This window comes from Pongo abelii, chromosome 14 (assembly GCF_028885655.2).
Source record: "Pongo abelii isolate AG06213 chromosome 14, NHGRI_mPonAbe1-v2.0_pri, whole genome shotgun sequence".
NCBI lineage: Eukaryota > Metazoa > Chordata > Mammalia > Primates > Hominidae > Pongo > Pongo abelii.
The window spans coordinates 25,837,024-25,860,879 of record NC_071999.2 but is presented as its reverse complement, the minus strand read 5'-3'; the positions used below and the strand labels follow the sequence as shown (position 1 = coordinate 25,860,879).

Here is a 23,856-nt window from a genome sequence, read left to right as displayed (position 1 = left end):
TTCTCTGCTAAATCTAAGAAGATTCTTGATTTTCAGCTTGTTCAGCTTCCTGCTTGTTAGGATGGAGTGGTGACTTTCAACCTCCTCATGTGCAGGAGTGGAAACCTCAAGCCTGGACCACTTCCTTTTATAATTTATTTTCTCCCCTCTTTCCATGTACTCCTTTCTCTCAGTTCTTCAGTACCTCTGAACTGTTCTGTGTCTTCCTTCCCAACCCTCCCTCTGGTAGTTCAGGGGTCTGCCCTTTACCCTCTTCTCTGGCTGCATCGCCCTTCCCTAATGGCCGTGTCTCCCTCTCTGGCTCTAATATCCAGACAGTGAAGTCTCCTTGTTCTCCTTAGCTTTGCGTCCTGAGTGTCTGGCATCTCATGGGCATTTCACAGTTGGTGTCTCCAAAATGGAGTTTATTTTCTGTGAGCCCTCCATCCTCCTCCCATCATTGCACCTCACCCTCCTCTCTTCTCCCACAAACACACCCAGATTCCCCTTCCTTTTTTTGTGTTCATTGTGCTGGCTGATTCAGTGACTCTACCATCCACTTATTTGTCCAAGCCAGAAACCTGAGTGTTATTCTAGATTGTTCTGTCTTTCTCATCACTCTCCAAATCCAATCACTCACACAGTCCTGAGACGTTTGCATCTCAAAGGAAAAACACATTCATCCCTGACCCCACTGCCCTCTGTCAGAGTTCACCCTCTGAAGCCTGGAAGTCTGTCCTCCTCTCAGCCCTCCCTGCCTCCTGCATTCCACCCTCCATGCTGTCCACTGTGCAGCATTCCAGAAAACATCAGATGCTCCCCTATGGCCTGCAGAAGCTGTCTCCCAAATGGCATCTGTAAGCAATTCATTGAGAGTATAGTCATAAAATATTAGAAATTGTATGTATATTTATTTTTCTTTATCTCAACTTATAAAAATGTCTGCTTTTCTTTTTGCAATGTGATAAAACAATACCACATGCATATACTTTATGAATGTACTTACAGAAGGTTGAATACTCAAAAGTTATTTTAGTGTGCATTGGTGAGGAAGCTTAGAGGCCATGGCCTATGATGCATGGTCCCAGTTCCTCAGCTTAGTGGACCAGGCGCTCTGTTTTCTGGCCCCTGCCTGCCTTTTCCAGACTCCACTCCCATTCTTTCTGCATTTATCCCTGCATTGGTAACTGCTTCATCTTTAACCACATCCTTTCTAGAAGTTACCAGGCTATTTTATGCCATCATACTTTAGTTACACCGTCGCTTCTGCCCAGAATTCCTATTGTGATTCCCATTTTCCATTCCTCATCCCAGCCCTGCCTTGCAAAGTCTGATTCCGTGTTTTTTGTTTTTTTTGTTTTTTTTGAAATGGAGAGTCTTGCTCTGTCGCCCAGGCTGGAGTGCAGTGGCACAATCGCGGCTCACTCAACCTCTGCCTCCTGGGTTCAAGCAATTCTCTGCCTCAGCCTCCCGAGTAGCTGGGATTACAGGCACCCGCCACCACACCCGGCTAATTTTTGTACTTTTAGTAGAGACGGGGTTTCACCACGTTGGCCAGACTGGTCTTGAACTCCTGACCTCGTGATCCACCCACCTCAGCCTCCCAAAGTGCTGGGATTATAGGTGTGAGCCACAGCACCCGGCCGATTCTTTCTTGATTCCTATCCGAGAAGCTTTCCCTAGTGCTACTCTGCACTCCACAAGTAAAGTCATCATGCTGTCCTTTGCCCTCCCATTGTGCAGTGCTCATTCATTCATACTTCAGCACTGTCTATTGAGCGCCAGCTGTGTGCCCACTGCTCCAGGCCCAGGACACAGTGTAGTTGGTTCACTTCTCTGCCTCTTTCAGTGCCAGCTGCTTAGACACAAAGGCTCTTCATTCTTCTCCTCCAGCACCCTGCAGGTTTGCTGACAGCATGCTTGAGTGAACGAACCAGGGAGCGAGGGCACTGGATCACAAACGTCTCTTTCAACACTAGGATTCTGTTTAATGAAAAATCAGTCAGAAATTAAGGTGTAAATTTGTGGATGTCCATAGCCAAAGTCTCATTTGTTGTGCAATTTATGTTCACTTACTAAACTCATTCATTTATTAGTAACTATGTTTGTATTTTTTATATATAATTTTGTTGTGGGGACTCTTATTTTATGGAACGAAGTGTTGTGCAGTTCTAGAATCACAAAGCCAATTGAAAAAAAAATGTGTATTTTGGTAATCCCAAAAAGTAGACATATAATGAGAACCTACGATATTCTAGAGCCATTATTTTTGGCTATGGCTATATATTTTGGCTTGACTTAATGATTCAAATGTAAACATTCAGATCACGTATTTTGGATTTGCTTTGGTTTATGTTGGAATATATAGAACAGAAAAAGTTATTTTTGGGTGAAGAATAATTCGCCTTACTAGTTATGTTGTCCTTAACTTAAGATATCTAACTATAAAACAGATAAATTAAGATCTGATTATTTATATTGCAGGCACGTTTTTTCATAAATGAATATTTTACTGGATGAAAACTTTAAATTCACTTAATGTGCCTCAGGATTTTTATTCATTTAATATTTATGTATATAAGTCACAAGTTTCTAGAATATAACTCATAAGGTAAGAGTTACCATTATAACTGAAACTGATCATATTTTGCAAGTATGTATAAGGAATGTATACAGTGAGCAATTGAGACAGTGCTTAATTGGGTTAGTGAAAGAGTAAATAACATGGAAGGGACAAAGGTTAGGGAATGATATATCTACCTTAATTACTGACTTATGACTAACACTAGTAATAATCAGACTGTCATTCTGAAGCAAACTGTCTGAAAACCCCTCAAATGATATAAATACACTTTTATGTTTTGAATCCTTCTTTAGCTCCAGTGATCTTAAGTATTAAATGAAAAGTTAATTGAATTTACCTTCAGAAATTGAAACAAACAAAGGTGCTGTTGAACCTCTCTTCCTTCTCTTAGGTATAATATTGAGCCCAGCCTATATTGCCCGTTTTTCTCTCTTGGAGCGTGCATGGAAGGCCTGAATATTTTGCTTAACAGACTGTTGGGGATTTCATTATATGCAGAGCAGCCTGCAAAAGGAGAGGTGTGGAGCGAAGATGTCCGAAAACTGGTGAGCTCCTGCTCAGCCTGCAGTTGCATGCATTTGCCTTTCGGTTGGGCAGTTGAGTCAACAGCAGTTTCAGGTTTACATTAACTTTGCCCTGATTGAGTGTGTCCCCTGCCTTATTTCTGCTTCACAAAAAAACTCCAAATTGCACTTCTGATTTAAGACACTGTATAAAGGATCCAAACATAAAACAGCAGAGTTTTCTAAAAAAGTTTTTTGGAACTTGATAGAAGGTTGAATATATATGCACCTTCATATATCCACAAATTGTATTTATAGGAAAATTGTCCTTTACTTTGTATATACCTTCAGTGCTGTGTGTCCGTTTTGGTTAATTCCCAGATTCATTGGATACGTGACCTTTTTTCTTTCCAACCCCCATCCCATGTTGTAGGGGCTTATATTTGCATCAGATATTAATTTACGTCCTGTGTTCTGATTTATTTAACTTCTTTGATAATAACTTCAAGCCTGGAAATCATCTTTCTCCTGTGAAGACCCACTTTATATGAGGCATGAATATTTTATATTTTTTCTCATAGGATTTGAGGCTTTGTTGACCTGTGTGTGTCGCTAAGGCTTTGTATTGTTTTGTTGTTTGATTTTTGCTAGCATGCTTACCACACTGCTTTCTTCACTATATTTTAGGAAATGTAAACAGTCTCATTGCCTCGGCCACGTCTTGTAAGTGGAGAGTAGGTGTGGTGGTGGGATTGAAAGGAGAGTCAGGATGGGAGGACGTTCATCACTGCATTGATTTACTTCACTATCTGTATTACAAACTTCCAAAAAAGATAGAGATTGATAAAATGCTGAGATATAATAAAAAGGAAAATTTATAAGAGGAGACTGAGAGGACAAAATGCGGGTGATGAAGAGTTTCCCCAGAACTGCACTCCACTGGGGTCCAGCCCTGTCAGTTGCGTTCACTTCTGTATCCCCAATGTCTGGAAGAGTTCCTGGCACCAAGTAGGTGCTTAATAGATGTTTGATGAACAATAAATATATACTTGCAGGTAATTTTAAAGCACAAAATCGGGGTTCTCTTTGATGGAATCATTAAATTCTGAAAGAACAAAGAAGGCAAGATGGAGAGTAGTGGTTGAGTCTCTCCTATAAGCTATGTCTCTTGGAGGGGGGATAGATAGTAATATTGCTGATTTTTAACTCAAGCTGGGAGCTGCATTGTGGTGTTTTCAAATTCAAGGGTTATAATTTGCTTGGGCATATATCACGACATTCCAGGATTTGAAGGAAAAATAATTTTGCTCCTAAAATTGTCCAGCCAGCACTTCTTCCCAGCTCTTGTGGGTGGTTAGTAAAGGTATTGTAGAGGATAGGCAGTCAGGACAAAAGGTCCTCATGAGGAGGATTTCCTCTCCTGGACACAGAATTCCAAAACTGAAATCATTCAAGAGGTGGAGCAGAAGAGGATGCGGGGAAAAGAGAATCTATCTCGAGATAATGTGGGGTGTAGAATGTAATTAAAATGTCTATATGTGTGGCTGTGGATGTTTAATATACAGATTTTTGTGTTAGGGATTTTAGAGAATCAGATGGCCTCGTTTACCACCAAATTAAAATTTTTTTTTCTAGGCTGTCGTTCATGAATCTGAAGGATTGTTGGGGTACATTTACTGTGATTTTTTTCAGCGAGCAGACAAACCACATCAGGTGATCCTTTCTTTATGAACTGGTCTCTCTAGAACTGATCAGCATTTCATTTGTATCGATGTGAACTTTGTATCATTTTTTAAATTCCATGATATTTAAAAGTTATTAATGATGGTTACCAAATATATACATTTGAAATTAAGATAGAATTTTAAAATTAAAAAGTTTATGGAAATAATTACATCAGTCTATATTTGTCACTTTTATCTGGGCCATGGTATTAATTATAGTAATAATGACAACTGACACTTTATGAATCCTTATTTGTGCCAACCAGTGCACTGAGTCCATTATACACATCAACCTTTTAATGTTCACGTCACCCTTTTGACTAGTTACTCACATTATGAGGAAACTGAAGCCATAGAGGTTAAGCTACTTGGCCAGAAGTGCTAGGACTTAAAGGCATACATACTGAGCAGATCCCCAACTTTTAACTCTTTTCCCTACTTGACAATGAACCTGTTCTAAAACTGCAGAAGGTATTCCATGTGGAAACCTTACCAACCACCAAGTAGCTCCTTATGTGGAAGACTTGAGGCAGCTCATCTCCTTTTCTTTAGCGTTGGCCGACTTTGACAGCCAGTCGGCTTTAGCAGTTTCATGTAGCTTGATGGGAAATGTCAAGAGTTTAGGTTATAAGTTATAACAGAAATAATCTACCTTATGTTTGAATAGTGATTCACAATTTCCAAAGCACGGATTTTAACAGATGTGAGCTTATGAATTCTGGACAGCTACTGTGGGATTTGACAAGGAAGCATTTAGAGATGAGGCTTTCAGAAGCAAATTATTTTCCAAGATGATTTGGCTAGTAGGTGTGAAAGGTAGGAACAGGGTGCAGGTCACCAAGACTCTGAGGCCAGTGTTCTTCCTCTTTGCTTAAATGGGTGGGTGGTGGAGACTCAACTTTAGTGATTAGGAGCCCTGGCTCCTAATAGTCAGCCTGGGTTCAGATCCAAGGTGTGGCAATTCTAGCTAGGTGTCCTTGGACATGTTATTTAATAATCCTAAGACTAGTTTTAGTTTTATCATCTGGAAAGTGAGATACCTGCTACATAGGGTTGTTGTGGAGAATAAGTGATACAGTGTATGTGAGTCTCAGTGTAGTGCCTGTTTCAGAGTAAGTTATTCTGGATCTGGATCCCTTGCTTTACACTAGTTTAGATCCTATCTCGTTCAAGTGATAAAAGTCAAGAGAGGCTGGGCGCGGTGGCTCATGCCTGTAATCCCAGAACTTTAGGAGGCCGAGGCTGGCAGATCGCTTCAGCCCAGGAGTTCAAGACCAGCCCTGGCAACATAGTAAGTAAGACTCCATCTGTACAAAAAAAAAAATCTAAAAATTTAGCTGGGTGTGGTGGAGCACACCTGTAGTCCCAGCCAATCAGTAGGCCGAAGCAGGAGGATGGCTTCAGCCCAGGAGGTCCAGGCTGCGGTGAACCGTGATCACAACACTGCAGTCCAGCCTAGGCAACAGAGCAAGACCCTATCTTAAAAAAAGAAAAAAAAAAAGCAGCCAAGAGACATGGAAAGTACCTACTAGTTCATTATCTGACACATAGTAGGGACTCAGAATAAATGTTAGTGTCCCTTCCTAAGCTCTTTGCTGACTTTGTTTCCAGCATCTGGCACAGCATCATTTCAATGCATGTTTTGGGACCAAAGTAATGAATTAATCCATAGAAACTGAATGTGTTATTGATGTTTTAAAAAATTAAAATTTTAGCAGAATAAAAAATGGCAAGAAAAGGTGTATATATGTAAATAGATAGAATAAGAATATAATTAAGTTAAAGTTTGCACTCACACATTTTTGGTGAAATTTTATATTCATTAAGACTGTTTTACTCTTCACATTACCGAATACTCTTTTCCTTTTATGTTTTCTGATTCTTAAAGGATTGCCATTTCACTATCCGTGGAGGCAGACTAAAGGAAGATGGAGACTATCAACTCCCAGTTGTAGTTCTTATGCTGAATCTTCCCCGTTCCTCAAGGAGTTCTCCAACTTTGCTAACTCCTGGCATGATGGAAAATCTTTTCCATGAAATGGGACATGCCATGCATTCAATGCTAGGACGTACTCGTTACCAACACGTCACTGGTGAGCCATGAGGAGGGCTTTTATTTACTACAATCCTTTACAAACATACATTTTCTTTTAAATTGGGAAAGGGGCTTTTTATTTGGAAAATGTGATCATTTTACCGTGTCCTGTGGTCTTTATCTCAGATTGCCTCATCCTGCCTTCCCCATGGTTGTGCAGCCTGATCTTCCATGCTTTTTTCCATGCTTGCTAACAGCTTTCACCAGGGAATAATCTCAGTTGTCTTTCAAGTTTGTCCCTTTTTACATTTTACAGTGTTTTATATTGAATTTAAGTTTGTGGCTATGTGTGTGTGAATAAAAAGGTATCTCCTTAATACCTACCACAGAGTTAATAAGTAAGTGAATGAATGGTCTCTGTTTGTATTCAAAATCAGAAAACAAAATAAAGCATGCTTAAGAAGTATGATGAAGTCCTTTTAATTTTTCATATACTTTGCCCTGTATAAAATCATAGTTCTGCTTTGTAGTTTTTATGCTGCTATGTGGCTATATTTTGTGATATTACAGATTTCCCTCTTCATTGTCTTATCCTTAAGTCTTAAGCTCACTATCACATATGGTCAGCATTAGACCACTAATGAATTGTTGGCATCCAGCATTTGTTAACTAACTTTACACACAGTATTTTGGACAAGGAGAAGGTATTGAAAAGACTGTAGGTGGGCTGAACAGAATCATTAAATGTCATCTAAATTTCTTACAGGATTTGTTACTTTAAGTAATTTTCGGTTTAAAATATTTCTTTTTCTCACTGAGAATTGACTTTGTTACAAAAAGCAATAAATGGATAAAATAAAGTACTTGTAAAAGAAAGGAAGGATAAAAGTATTAGGTAATGGAATTTAGTGAATTAAATACAAATGCTATATTAATATTAGAAATGTTTTAATTTGTTTGATGTATAGCCAGCATAGCTGAAGACAGGTTTGTTTGTAAAAGGTGTGAGCCATTGCTTTATAAGGTGTTTTAGCAGCTGTGCAAATATTTTGTTTTAATTTTGATATAAAGGAAAATATGTAGGATTATAATAAACTTTTTTGCAAATATGTACAATAAATTTATAGAAGAAAAATATTGATTTAATGAATTAAAACTTACAGTTCATCAGAAGTACAAATAAAAGTTTTAAAGGGTACATAAAAAGTAAGATAAATATATTGATTTGATTCATGCCAACTTTTTTTTTTTTTTCTTGTTTTAGGGACCAGGTGCCCTACTGATTTTGCTGAGGTTCCTTCTATTCTGATGGAGTACTTTGCAAATGATTATCGAGTAGTTAACCAATTTGCCAGACATTATCAGACTGGACAGGTAGGAACAGTAATATTGTCATCTTGTCCTTTGGGTTGTGATAGTTGGCGTTTATGACATCCTGGATAAGTTGAACTCTTCCTGCTTTTCAGAACTCACCCTCTGTTAGTAACAAACCTTTTATTGCTTCTTTTTTTCCTGATTCCCTCTTTTCTTTTGCCAGCCTATTAAACCATAGTCCTAGCATATAGTCATGTGTTGAAAAATAGCTACCCTTTATTATATGCCTGGTAATCTGCCATTTAGTCCTCATAACCACCCCATAAGGAAAGCACTTTATCCCCATTTTCCAGATGAAGAAACAAGCTCTGTAGTAGAATAGGCATTCAAGCCTGTCTCACTTCTAAAAAGCCTTTGCTTCTGAATATTTATTCTCTTGGTCTGAATTTTTATGTTGTCTCATTAAACTGAACCCAATGCCATATTTTGCCAGTATGCTTAGCATCTCTGTGATGTTTAGTCTGCAAAGTCCTTAATTTTAAGGCTTAAATTTCAATGATGCATTCTAATATTAAAGATTTTTAAATTAAAATGTGAGGTACCTTACACTAAGTTAGCTGTAAGTTGTCAACATTGTGCTGTTTACTGTCCATGTGTACATTGGAAGATACGTTCTTTCCCTTCCCTCTAATTCTGATTATACTAGAACTGTATTACGTGAGGTGATGTTTTTCCCCCTCAGACCGTATATACCCCCGGTACAAATGTAAATTGTATTCATCTGTGAATCCTTAGCACCTAGAATAAAAAAAAAGCACTGAAAGAAATTAAATGACGGGACGAATAGAGTTAGAAACAGAAGGACCTTAACCACCTTTATTTGTGACTCTTCTTCTGATTATGTCTCCAGATGTGTAATATTATTTGGTCATTTCTTTTTTTTTTTGGACTTGATTTTATCTGTAGAATAATCAGTGATCTTCTGGCTGGCACAGTGGCTCATGCCTGTAATCCCAGCACATTGGGAGGCTGAGGCAGGTGGATCACTTGAGCTTGGGAGTTCGAGACCAGCCTGGACTACATTGTGAAACCCTGTCTCTACTAAAAATACAAAAGTTAGCCAGGCGCGGTGGCACATGCCTGTAGTCACAGCTGCTCAGGAGGCTGAGGCAGGAGAATCACTTGAACCTGGGAGGCAGAGGTTGCAGTGAGCCGAGATGGTGCCACTGCACTCCAGTCTGGGCAACAGAGTGAGACTGTTAAAAAAAAAAAAAAAAAGAATAATGAATGATATTCTGGATAAGTAATCTGAGTGACTCTTCAGCATAATATATTTCAGTTATTAAGGTGGCAAATTTGTGATCCAATTAACTACCCATCCATTAATCTACAAAGAATTGTTCTGGGAATTATGTAGACTTGGCCAATAACATAGAGGGGCATACCCTACCACGTGATAGCATAATCCATCTATGGCCATGTATTTTGGGGACTGGGAATGATTAGGAGTTCAGTGATTGCTCCCTGCCTGAGGTGCCTTAGAGCAGAGCCCTGCGCACAGGCAGGGCCAGGAGGGCTCTGCCTGGGGGAACTGGGGAGGCTGGGGAGGAGAAGTGCAGGAGGAAGGAGGTCTGGGAAAAAGAGAAGCAGCATTCGCCAGTCAGCTCTCAGCAGTACTCATCTGTTCCACTGAAAAACATTTATTGAGGACATAGGACAGAGAGGCCCTTCAGTCAGAAAAGACTTACTGAGTTTTAATATTTACCAGTCTGCATTCTCAGCATCCGAGAAACAGCCAAGAATAAGTCAGGCAACATCCCATTGCCCGCGGTCTTTAATTCCTAGAGGAACTGAGACAGAGCCCGACTAGGGTGTTGCCGCCCGAAGGCAAAGCCCACGAAAGGCGAGGAGCAACCTCTAGACTGCTGGGGAGGCCTGGCCAGGAGCTGGGAGCTAAAGGCTGAGGAGGAGTTAGACAGGGAAAAACACGGCATATGGGTTGGGTCTTCTGCTGCTGGAGCAGCAGCCAGTAAAGGCTTTCAGGCGGGAATCAAATTTTCACTTCAAGAAAATCACCCTGGTGTCAGGGAGGAAGCGGATTGCAGGGGGTGCGGGTAGAGCCTGAGAGGCTTCCTGGAGAGGCAGGCTCCGGCTCCGGGGGCTCGGCCCCTCTCCCCTCATCCCAGGCGCGCGGCCTCTCTCCACCCACCCTTGCTGGGTGGCCTCAGCCCTGGCGCCCCAGCAACCCGCAGACAAGTACACGGCTGGTGAAGGGGTCAGGGCGGGAGGCAGGGGACGGCGAAGGGGCATCCTGCTTCCGAGGGTTCCGCAGGGTCAGGCCAAGGGAGGCGCCACTTAGTGTGGGATACGTGGGGAGCATCAGTGCCGCCAGGAGGGGTTTCTGCAAGTTTGAGGAGTCTGAGGTTTCGGAGGTCGCCGCTGCCAAAGTGAGAGCGCGTGGTGCAGGGGTGGGGAAGGAGGGTCTGGCGGGGGGACGTGAACACAGGGCGTGGGAGGACACACACGCGGGGGTGACTGCACGAGAGGACCGGGAGCCTTGCACAGTAGTCATTTGTTTAAAAGTAAAATCTGGAGTGGAAATTTACCACAAATACAAATGTCAATTTTTTTTTTAATTGCCATCTACTTATAGAACAACCGGGAGCAAAGAAAGGCTGGGGTCACTGCTCCAAGTGTGATGTAAGGTGCAAAAGGAGAGAGCTTCTCAATGCCTGTATTCTTACTAAATTATTCTGTAAGAAGATGCATTGTTGAACTAGATGCAAGAAAACAAGAGTAAACCCAAAATCTAATCCAAGATAGATGAGATAGGAAGAAAGCACTAAGCTGCTTTGAATTAATTCAAGTTTCAGACACAGAAGACGGATCCAGTGCCCTTAAGGGACTTACAGACATAGTCTCTAAAGAATCTAAAATTTTGTGATTCTCATGGAGAATGGAAAGCGTGCCCAAAGGCAAGAGACGTGTAAATGCTTTGAGCTTCACAAGGGCTTGCCTCTTCTTGTCACTAATGAAGGCACCAAGGAGGTTTATTTTATTTTATTTTATTTTATTTTTTAATTTTAAGGGCAGTCCTAGCCTTAAGGATAAGAAGTTAATTCTCTAAAATCCAAGTCTTTGTAAATAAATGGCATTTAATCTCACAAGGAAAAAATAACAGGGTTGCATGTTTATGCCTAATTTTCTATCCTGCTGCATTTCAGGAAAGGATTTTTTTAACATTATGAAATATATTCCAGAGAGGTCTCAGGTAGAGGATAATCAGTGACTTATTAACACCTACAAGTATTTTATCAGAACTATATCATAGCATAGCCAATGAATTCCTTGTGGTGGAAGAATTAGATGTATGCTTATCAGATTTGCAGGTGCCATGCAGCTGTCGGAGATAGCAAATACCAGAGGTGCTCATTCAAGATTCAGAACGTCTTGACAAGCTACAACATCAAAGCCAAAGTAGAATTTATTGTAAATTAATCTTAAAATCAATACCACAGGTATAGAAGGCGTACAAACTTGGTTGCAGTTCAGGTGTTTAGACATAATAAACTTAACATGGATCAACAGTCTGATGGGTTTTCCTATAAATCTCCTTCAATTTTAGGCTACCTTAGTGGAGCTGTGGTGCCTAAGGACCCAGAGGTCATTGTTTCTCTTCTCAGTGCTTGTAGATTTTGACCTTCGGCGTAACTTCTTCTCCATTGCTCCAAATTAGCACAGAATTATATCTAGGTGGCCTCATTCTCCTGGAAGCATGATTCTTGTCCTTCCTAAACCTTTCTAAGATGCAACTTTCTTTTTTTTAATGTTTTGATCATTCTCTGAAAGTGGGATCCCCTTGTTATTTACCTATTTATATTTAATAGCTATATTAGTCTGTTCTCTGTTCCTTAGAAGAGAATACCTGAAAATGGATAATTTCTAAAGAAAAGGAATCTATTTTTTACAGTTACGGAGGCTGAGAAGTCCAAGGTCAAGGGGCCATATCTGATGAGCGCCTTCCTACTGGTGGGGACTCTGCAGAGTCCCACAGTGGCGCAGGGCCTCACATGGCGAGAGGGCTGAGTGTGCTCACATGCTAGCTCCGGTCTCTCTTCCTCTTCTTATAAAGCCACCAGTCCCACTCCCATGATAATCTCTTAATCCATTATAATCAATGGATGAATTAATCCATTTATGAGGGCAGAGCCCTCATGACCCAGTGATCTCTCAATACTGCCCCATTGGGGCTTAAATTTCAACATGAGTTTTGGAGGGGACAGATACTCAAGCTATAGCAGTGGCATAGTGTGCTCTCTCCCCAAATCTGTCATAAAATCACAGTGGCTCTTTACAAATATTGGGTTCTTAGATTCAAGGAAAGAAGACAGTCTAAGCCCCTATACCTAGCATTGAAAATGCTAAGCACCTTCACCGTGCAGTCTAATAGCCTGCCCCTTGACCTCTGCTGTGGTTAGAATATGGTTTGCTCCACCAAAACTTATGTTAAGATTTGGTCCCCAACGTGGTGGTATTGGTAGGTGGTGCATTTGAGATGTGATTAGGTCCTTTAGATGGAGTAATATCTCTCTCTGGAGGCTGGGTTCTCTCTGGAATGGATTAGTTCTCATGGGAACAGATCAGTTCCCACGAGAGCAGGTTGTTATGAAGCGAGGTTGCCTCTTGTATTTTGCCTTTTACATATGCACCAGGTTCCCCTTCCGTTTCTCTGCCATGCTTTCCTTTTACATATGCACCAGGTTCCCCTTCCGTTTCTCTGCCATGCTTTGATGCAGCACAAGGCTCTTACCAGAAGCTGCCAGATGTGTTGCCCAGTCTTGAAGTTCCTAGCCTACAGAATTGTAAGCTACGTAAGCTTCTGTTTTTTATAATTTACCCAGTCTCAGATATTCTGTTATAGCAACACAAAATACAGTAAGGCAATTCCCATCCCCATCCACCACCCCACCCCCGTGGGGAAGCTAGGCTGTCCCCGATGCCCAGATCATTTGGGTACTCGGAGTTTTCCTCTTGTCTCACTGTCCCCAGATCCTGATTCCTAATGGAGGCAAGATCTATTTGTCTGTGCCCTAGATTTGCAATTTCTTCACGTCAGGTTTTAGGTAAATTTCTGAAAACGAGCAAAAGTCCAATACTTTTACCTTTCCTTTGCATTTCTAAGGTTCTGTTCCCATCCCACTTTCTCAGACTGAATTTTCCCCAGGTGTGTGACTATATGTGTCCTAATTGACTTAGCCCAGCCCCTGAGTAGTCCAGATGCTTGGTTGCCAACCCTTTCCCCTGCTCCACAGTAGCTGCCTCTGTTCCCTTTTGTCCTCAATTCCTCAGTTTCCAACTAACTCCGCCACCCCTACAGAAACTGCCACTATCCTCATCTTTACCTACAATATCCCTTTGTCCTCAGCATATTGCCTGGAGCTGGGCTGCCAGTCCCAGTGTGTTTGATCAATTTCGGAGGGCCTGTTTTACAGTGATGCTGATGAACTAGAAACCATCCTGAGGGGTGGCTGCTGCTTATTTGTAAAATTAGTAGCCACTTCACATTAGGAGGGGTTTAAGAAAAGACATTTTTAGACTAGAAAAATGAAACTCAAGTCTTTCATGTACTATTTGAAGGATACCATGTAAAGGAAGAAAGTCATTCCAGGAAAAAGCAATATTACTAGGAATAGTGGAAGGGAATTATAAGGAGGCTCATTTCAGTTCAGGAGATTCTTCTCATAAATGATTAGAGCAGAAAGAGATGCCTCTCCAAGTAATGAACTTCTCTTTTATTTAATATTTAATGTTATAACACAGTATTTGTGGAAAGAACAGCTATGAAGCCATTCTCCAACCTGAGAAGTAAAACATTACCACATGCTCTTCTCTGAACCCATCTCTGCCCCGCTTGCCTCCCAGAGGGGGAAGCACAGTGCTCAGTTCTTATCTTTTTTTTTTGCCACATTATTTATTCCTAAGAAGTGTGGTGTTTAGTTTTGTTTTTGAACTTTACAAAAATGGTATTTTACTGTTTATAATCTTCTGTTGTTTAAAAAATATATATTTTATGCCTAAGATTAATCTATGTTGCATGTAGCTGCAGTATATTTATTTCAATTCCAGATAATATTCCATCATTTATATACTCATTCTTCTGTCATGGAGCACACGTGGAGCACACGGGTTCTTCCAGGTTTTTGCTAATTCATGTGCTACTGCTGTGAACATTTTTATACTTTCTTCTGTATATCCATGTACAAGATTGGAACTGCTGGATTTGTAAGGTGTGCATGTCTTTAAGTTTATGAGATAATGCCAAATTGTTTTTCAAAATGTTTCTACTAATTTATACTCCTCTCAGCAATGGTTTCTATTGTGCAACATCTTCATTGACTTTTAATTTTGTCAAAAGTTTTAATTTTGCCCATTTTGTCATTATAAAATGAAATGCTATTGTGGTCTTAATTAGCAGCAGTGTTCTCTGATTACCTTTAAGGTTTTTTATTGTTTTTGTTTTTGTTTTTTTCTGTTTTGTTTTGTCTTGTTTAGAAATAAGGTCTTGCTAGGTTGCCCAGGCTGGCCCCTCAAACTCCTGGGTTCAAGCAGTCCTCCTGCCTCAGCCACCCAAGTAGCTGGGACTACAGTCATGTGCCACTACACCTGGCTTATTTTTCATTTTTGTTTTCTGTCAGATGTCTTTTTGTCTCATGCTCATTTTCCTACTTGGAAATTTGTCTTTTTCTTACTGATTTTCGAAATTCTTGGTAGTTGAAATAATAATCCTTTTTTAGGCATATGTCTTGTCTCAGTTTATGGCTTGTGTTTTCACTTTCCTTTTAATATTGTTGGATTTATCAATCTTGTCTTTATAGTTAATAGTTGTTATATTTTTTCTTTTTTTGAGACAGAGTCTTGCTCTTTCGCCCAGGCTTACAGGCATGCCACCATGCCCAGCCAATTTTTATATTTTTTATAGAGACAGGATCTCACTGTGTTGCCCAGGCTGGTCTCAAACTCCTGGCCTCAAGCAATCTTCCCACCTCAGCCTCCCAAAGTTTTGGGATTACAGGCGTGAGCCACCATGCCCAGCCTCTTCAGTTTTCTTCTAAACATTTTAATGCTTTCTTTTCTCTTTCAATTTTTAATCAAGTTGGAGATTCTTTCTGGGTTTGGCATAAGACAGGAATCCATTTTACTTTCCTCCCTGTGAATAACACACTGTCCCGCACCAGTTAGTGAGTAATTTACCCTTTCTTCAGTGCCGTTACTCACGTACATGCAATCGTCAGTGTGTGCAATTCTCTTTCATCCCATTGTTTAAGCTGTCTGTCCTAATATCAAGCCCATGCTGTCTGTATTACTAGAGCTTTGGAATAAGTTATAGTAATAAGCTTACTATTATTAATAAGTAATAATAAGCCTTGATATCTGGAAGGATAGGCCTTCCTTGATTTGTTCTTCAAAATTTCTTGTCTACTCTTGGACCTTTGTATTCTTTCATATACATTTTAGAATCAGGTTATCTAATTTTTGAAAAATTCTGGTAAGAGTTTGATTGGGTTTACATTAAATTTCTAGGCCAATTTGGAGAGAACTGATATCTCTGAATATTGAATCTTTGAATCCATGAATATGGCATATCTCTCATTTCTTGGGTCTTTTCAAAAGTCTTTGAATACAGTTTTAAAGTTTTCTTCCAGGGCCTTGGTCAGCTTTTGTTGGGCTTCCTCCTGGATGCCCTACCTTTTTGATACTATAAGCAGTACATATATTCAGATTGTTTGTTACTGGTGTTTAAAAATGCTGTTTGTCTGTTTTTGTATAGTGCTCTTGTTTACAGCAGCTTTGCTAAACTTTCTTATTAATTCGGAGAATTTGTCTATAGACTTTTAAAAGCTTTTTTAACCAGATAATTCCTTCTGCTAAAAATAATGACAGCTTTATTTTTCCTTTCCAAGCATGTATCTTTTCTGTTTACCTTGTTCTACTCCACTTATGAGCGCCTCCTTAATGTTGAGTAAAAGCCATGGTATGAGCATTACTGCCTTGATCCTGGTGTTTAAAGGAAACGTTTTTAATATGTCACCGTAAAGAAAGATGTTTGTTATAGGTTTGTTGGAGATGTCAGGAAAAGGAAATTCCTTTCTATCTCCAGTTTGCTACTATTTTTTTAATCATTAATGGGTGTTGCATTTTATCATATTTTTTTCCTGCATCTTTTGAGCTGTCAGATTGTTCTTCACCTTTAATCTGTTAATGTAGTGAATGTTAATGTTAAACATTAGGCCACCTTTGCATTTCAGGATTAAGCCACCTTGGTCCTAAATAATAGTTATTTTTTAATGCAGAGCTGGCTTTAGTTTGCCAATTATTTTATTTATTTATTTTTTTGAGACAGAGTCTCCCTCCATCGCCCAGGCTGGAGTGCAGTGGCGCAATCTCTACTCACTGCAACTTCCACCTCCTGGGTTCAAGTGATTCTTCCGCCTCAGCCTCCTGAGTAGCTGGGATTACAGCGTGTGCCACTACACACGGCTAATTTTTGTAATTTTAGTAGAGGTGAGGTTTTACCGTGTTGGCCAGGGTGGCCTTGAGCTCCTGACCCCAGTTGATCCACCCACCTCATAGTTTGCTAGTTTACTAATATTTTTATATTCTTGATTTTTGCATTTATGTTGATGAGAGAGGGATTGCTTATGATTTTTCTTTGTCATTCTTTGCTGGTGTTCACTTAAATATATACTATTTCATAAAATGAGTTGGTGAGTGTTTCTTTTTCCTTTCTTTACAAGCATTTATTTATAACATTGTGATCATTTGTTCTTTAAAACTGTAAGAATTCATCTATGAAACCATTCGGGGTCTGTTGTTTTCTCTGTGGGAAGATTTTTTAAATGACTGAATCCTTAATAGTCATAGCCCTCTTTGGGCTTTCTTTTCTTCTCAGATAAATTTTGCTAAGTTGTAATTTTCTAGAAATTTATCAATTTGAGCCAAGTTCTTCAGCTTATTCACATAAAGTTACTCATAGCATTCTTTTATCCTTCAAATTTTGCTATAATTGTATCCTTTTTAATTTCTAATTCTGTTTTCACATTTTTTTCTCTCTGTTAATCTTGGGAGAATTTTGTCTACTTTATCAGTGTAGTCTTCTCTCAGTGTCTAAGCAGGATTGGTTCCTGGGCCACTACTCCCCGCCACCGTGGCTACCAAAATCCTTGGATGCTCAAGTCCCTTTTATAAAAGTGTGTAGTATTTGCATATAACCTATGTACATCCTGCTGTATACTTTCAATCATCTCTAGATTACTTATAATACCTAATACAATGTAAATGCTATATAAATAGATGCTGTATTGTTTAGGGAATAATGACAAGAAAAAAGTCTGTACATGTTCAATACAGATGCAGTTTTTTTTCCAAATATTTTTGACTCATGGTTGATTGAATCCATGAATGTGCAACCGTCAGATATGGAAGGCTGACTGTATTTTCAAAGAACCAATGCAAACTTTGTTTATCCTGTTTTGTTTGTTTCAGTTCATTACTTCCTAGTTTTATTATTACTCTCTCCTTCCTCCATCTTTGTTTTTTTCTTCTGATTTCATAGGCATTTATCTAATTAGGTTTCTGTTTTATTTAACATAAGCATTTAAATTTTAATGCTTTAAATATTAAATGATGTGATGAAATGTTTTAGCTGAATTCTGTGATTTTAATACAAAATATTTTTAAAGTTGCTAATTTCCATTGTAATTTCCTCCTTAACCAAAGACTTGTTTAGAGCTATAGTTTAAAAGTTTTAAACCTTTGCAGGGGAGTTATTTATCTTTTTGTTTCTGATATCTAATTAATTGATCTATCTGGTATTGATTCTTTGCAGTTTGTTAATATTTATTTTGTGGCTTCATGTGTCATCAGTTTTTTAGAAATGTTCCATCTGTGCTTGAGTAGATTGTATATTTATAATTGTTGGGTCTGCGGTTTCATACTAGTCTGGTAAGTCAACCTTTTAATTGTATTGTTTAGATCTTTGATATAACTAATTTTTTTGATATAGCAAAAATTTAGAGGTATAAGTCTTCTACTATGAGAATGATAGCTATATCATTTCCCCTTAGTTCTATCCATTTTTGCTCTCTATATTTTGAGACTATTTTATTAGATGCATAAAAGCATAGTTTCCCCGATGAACAATTCCTTTCTTCCTTATGTGTTATCCTCTTAATCTTTATATGTTTCTTGTTTTAAAATCTTTTTTTTTTCCTGGTAATTTTGCAACCCCAGCTACATTACTAATCACCAAATATAGCCAATTGATTTTTGAGAGAACCTGATATTTTTTGTATAGTTTTGTCCATTAGCCACTACACTAAAATGTTTGCTGCTCTAGTTGTCTTTCTCACTGAATATTTTTAAAACAATGTTATAGAAGTTAATACTCACTCTCATAATTTTTTCTTACTTAGTCCTTTCTGGCAGTCTGTGAAGTTGATGGTTGGTACCTAGTTGTCCACACTGTATGGACTAACTGTAGTTACTGTGATTCCTTACCCTGGCTACCTTAGACTCAGCCAGGGTAGGCAATTTTCCAAAGATCACACAATAATAATGAGGGGGGCAATAGATCTATTAGTTTCACCTTAGAATTTCCTTAAAGTTCATTTAGAGTTGATCAAGTCAGTATTATAACATTGTGAGTATTTTCTTTTTCCAGGTATTTTCTAGTTAAAACTTCCTCAATATGTATCACCTAAACTTCTGACAATGTGTCTCACAAAATGGAAGCCCCATATCTACTGTGTTATTTTTAGAACAGTAACATTCTAGTGCTTTCATTTTAGAATTTTTCTGTCCTGCATCATTATAAGATTTAGTTTCTCGCCTTAGTTTGTGAAAGTCAGCCCAAGGCTAAAACTGCTTAAGTTCTATCTTCAAGGAAACATACATACTTGTAATAAATCTTCTCCTGTCATCCTCTTTCAAGAGATGTGAAAAAGAATCGAAGGTAAACATTACAGTGCAACTAGCATTAGATTAACTTTGGCAGGTTTAGGTTGTTTTGGAACTTTTCTTGCTTTCAGTGTTAATGCTTCTCAATTAGGTCTAGACAAGAGCATTGAACAGGGAGGTAGAGATGGATCTGAGCCCGGCCCCACCACCATACACAGCTGACTTTAGACCAGTCATTGAACTTGTCTGAGACTTTTCTGCTCCTTAATATAAAATAAATGGAATAAATATGTCAAAATTAAAATTTAACAAGCCTCCATACCTGCCTCAAAATTTTTGGACAAATTTAATAATGGATGCAAACTGTAAAACACAGTGTTATTGGAATATTTTCAGAAAAAATGGAAGTTGGAGCCCTATCACACATTAAAATGTTTAGTGTTGAACCCTGCAAAACTCAAAGCCATCTGACCTATGTTTCTTTAAACCATCGGTGGGTCTGTGATAAAATGTAAGCATTTTTAAAGGGTTTTTTAATCTTAGGTCATCTTATTTAGTTTGTTAGAAAACACTACTTAAAAGTAAATGAAAAGTAGTATTTCCGGTGGATTTAGGCTTGAGATTTTGTCTCCTTGGACCTAGCCAACATTTTTATTTTATTGATTATGTGCCATCTGGATTACTGGTTATATTAAAACAAGCTAGTTGAGACATGTAATCCAGTTGTTTTCCCATTATAGACACGTGAGGAAATGCAGTGCCGTGACACACAGCTTGGGGTGGGATGGGATCAGCTGGGAAATCAGAGCTGCTGCTTGGCAGCCTGATGCCTGGCTTTATGCCGCTGAAGTATTTTCTTGTTTTGGATGACTATGTTTCAACAAGTTTTCTGTCATTAGATCTATCACGTGCCCAGGGACATCAGCGGTAGGAGTTCTCTGCTTCAGGATGAGTTGAATTACTACCATAACAAGGACTTGTACCAGAGATTGTCTTACCTGTTAATATATATGCAGCTTCTCACCACAGTACATTTTCTCAATGGTCATAAGTAAAAAAAGTATTTTATCACAGTGACTTAGCTCTGTAATAATTTGATACCAAACTTTTAATGTAATGTTATTTAAATTAGACTAGTGAGATTGTGAAATGTTAGAGAATACTTAGCAAGTTTATGAGATTACATGCTTACAACTTAAGCTTATGACAAAATATTTAGAGAACTCAGGTGATAATTGTGTTTACCAAACATTTGTATTTTTTGGTGTTATTTCTAGAATCATTCCAAAATGCTGTGCTAGCTTCATAGAATGGGAAAGCTATTTGTTTTAATGTTTTTGTTCCTATGCGTGGTCAACAAACACTACCACTTTTGTTTACCCCAAGAATACAGTTGACACCTTCCTCTCTTTGGTAAGGCAGTATAGCGTAGGCTGTGGACAACTGATGCAGTGTTTGGCTCATATGAAGCACTCAGTAAGTTAGTTATTAATAGGGTGACAATATGATCTATTGTCCAAGCCAAACCCGTTTTTTTGGTGAGAGAGGGACAGGGTCTCACACTGTCGCCCAGGCTAGAGTGCAGTGGTGCAATCACAGCTCCCTGAAACCTCAAATTCTTGGGCTGAAGCAGTCCTCCTGCCTCAGCCTCCCAAGTAAGTAGAAGTACAGCTACTTGCCCAGCTAATTTTAAACTTTTTTGTAGAGATGGTGCCTCGCTCTGTTACCCAGCCTGTTCTTGAACATTCAGCCTCAAGCAGTCCTCCAGTTTTGGCCTTCCAAAATGCAGGGATAATAGGCGTGAACCACCGTGCCCAGCTCCAAAATGCTGTTAAGAAAGAAGGGAGTGCTATTATTGATCACACCAAGATGGCAGTCATAACCTAGGACTGTCATGCCCACCTCCATGTGTGGTCACCCAAGCTGTGACAGCATTGAGAAAGTCAGATGTTTCAGATGCAGGGACCTGAATTTCTTCCATTTAGTTAATACATTTCAGAAGTTCATTGACTAATTGTCACCTTATTGAATCTTCATCCTAATTTTGTGGCAGAGGTATTTTTATCCTCATTTTACAAATGAGAAAATAGGATACTCTGAGATTTCTTTAGGCTAAGAGGCAAAAGAGTAGCAATAGAAAACACAGGATGCCTAACTCAGACCCAAGCCTTTGTCTTTCACACAGTTCTCCTCCTTATGGACCATTTTTCTGCTTGTAAAATTAGAGATTTAAGTTTGCTCATCTTTGTTTTTCAAGTCATTGTGATGACTGTTTTTTTTCTAAGTCAGGTATCTAAAACTTTGAAACACACAATCACCTGGGGATCTGGATAAATGCAGATTCTGATTTAATGGATGTGAAGTGGGTTCAGGATTCTGTATTTCCGGGAAACACCCAGCGGAGGTTGCAGTGAGCCGAGATCGTGCCACTGCACTCCAGCCTGTGTGACAGAGCAAGACTCCGTCTCAAAAAAAAAAAAGAAGTGCCCAGATGCTGCTGGTCTCTACTTGCTTTGGGCTTCACATAGTTGGGTAATTACTGTTATTACAATCCATATTTAGAAAAAAAGAAAAAAGAAATGTTGCAATTCTGAGCAAGACACAGATTTTTGCCTTCTTAATATAAGAAGGAGGTCGGTTTTATAGTCTTTCATTTTCCCTTTCTGGCCGTAAATGTGTTCTGGCATTAAACAATAGAATAAATGAGCACTGGGAGTCCCCTCTTGCACAGCTGTGTGTTTGGGTACACAAAGAGGGTGGGGCCCCCACTCCCTAGTGTCCTTTAAGGGGACCTTTCACACAGCAATGGCTGATTGTGTCTCACAGAGTCTAGTTGGGGCTCTAGAAATCTAAGTTTAAACCATTGAATGCATCATGGGGATAGGATGAATCAATTAGCTAAATGCTGGAAATAGGAGCATTTAGTTACCCAACTGTAGTACAGCCTTGCAGGGTGGGGCAATGTGAGGCAACCACTCCAGGGCTTAAGTCAGTTCTTTTTAGTTTATAGGCAACTTTGGCATATTAGACAGGCTGCATTCTCTTGTTGTAGTCATATAGTCAAATCTTGAGTTTTTAGAAATAAACACAGGAATTAACTGTTTTAAATACAGTGGTAATTGTGGAAAAATTCAGGTTGGATTATTACAGTAAGCATATTAGGTCACCATAGTTAATTATTGGCATATTACATTCCAATTGTAGAAACAACATTTCTACCATTTTCCTGTTTTAAAAAACCACCCACGATGTTTGATCTCTGCATTTGAAATACCACTGTTATGGCAGTACAAACGGCACCATTTATTGTTAGGGTAATTGCCTTTCCGACACTGTAAATGATTACTGTCTTCTAAATTCCTTTATTGCTTTATCTGCACCTCTTTTGTGGCTCTTGGTGCGTTTTCCCATGCTTTATTAATTCTGAAATACATTTGGCCCTTCTGTGTCCACACAGTCAACTAACCATGGGTCAAAAATACTTGGAAAAAAGTAGTAATAATAACAACACAATTATTAAAATGCAAATAAAAAAGCAGTACAGTGTAACAACTATTTACATAGCTACTTTGTATTAGGTATTACAAGTATATAAGAGGATGTGCATCATAGGTTATATGCAAATACTATACTATTTTATACCGGGGACTTGAACATGTATGGATTTTGTTCTTGGAGGAAGGTCCTGGAACCAACCCGCCTCAGATACTGCAGGTTGTACATTCCTTTTCTGGTTCCAGGTAGCAGGATCAGGTGAGATTCATTGTATATTACACAGCTGCTTAGTAGGATGCCTTGCACAGGGTGGGATGCTCGGTGAAGATGAGCCCAGAGAGTCTTGTGACAGGTCTCACCTGCTTTTCTTGCTCTGTCTTCTCTTACAGCCCATTTCGTAAGCACAGGAGGCAGCCAGCTTCAAACCAGGGCTCATTTGGACTCGGTGGGATTCTATAGTGACAAAAAAAAAATCTGCAGATATTTTTATGTGAGAAACTAGGAAGGGGCATAAATTATCTGAAGTATAAAGTTCACTCAGTAAAAATTGCTTTGAAATAAATTCACATTAACATAAATTCTCAAGCCATGTTTAAAATAGTCTGCCCTTGTTAAGGGATACAGATTTTATAGAAAACTGTTTCTGAACAACTCTATAGTAAGATAGTTTGTAAAGGTTGCAGATTGCAAAGCTTTACTGAGGGTGTAACTAGATTTACTATTGTATTTCAATAAAATGCCTCCATAAAAGTAATAGTTGATAGGTGATATCTGAAAAAATAACAGAGTGGGAATCTCCCTCTTTACTGTGGAAAAAGAAACTGTTGCAGGAGGGAAATGTGGAGCTTGCAGTTGGTATTATTTGGCGTTTTTCAGTATGGAGGCAGTGTTGGATGCTGGCTATTTTTCTTCTGTTTTGGAGCAGAGAAATCAGAAGGAGTTTTGTGGATCTGCTAATGCATTGAGGAGACCAATGCATTGAGGAGACCAGTACATACGGCACCTTCTGTGCTGTGTCCATTTGTTCCCTGGCCATAAGGAAAGGCAAATTAGTGTGCTTTCATGAGCTCCATCAACTTGCATTCCTTAGAAATGCACACTCTGATGGGGCATTGGAACTGGCTCAGGCGCCAGAGTGGCAGGACACCCTGCAGGCAAGTTCCCGGAAGGCCTGGGGGCTGTGCTCGCCTGGGAGAGGCAGAGACAGGTGCGATGGAGAAGAGCTGAAGAGAAGCTTTCTAATAAAGTGGGTGTAAATATAAGACT

At 39.2% G+C, this 23,856-nt stretch overlaps 1 protein-coding gene across 3 annotated transcripts in view; it reads left to right on the top strand.

Moving 5' to 3' along the window:
• Positions 1–23,856, top strand: part of MIPEP (mitochondrial intermediate peptidase) — a 159,506-nt gene that overhangs the window by 45,207 nt on the left and 90,443 nt on the right. For all 3 annotated transcript variants that reach the window (XR_008512497.2, XM_063714639.1, NM_001131265.1), the window contains 4 exon segments: positions 2,955–3,108; positions 4,702–4,779; positions 6,679–6,883; positions 8,090–8,199. Coding sequence is in view for 2 of the 3 variants with exons in the window: in XM_063714639.1 (XP_063570709.1) it covers positions 2,955–3,108; positions 4,702–4,779; positions 6,679–6,883; positions 8,090–8,199 (547 nt within the window). In the remaining variant the exon portion in view is untranslated.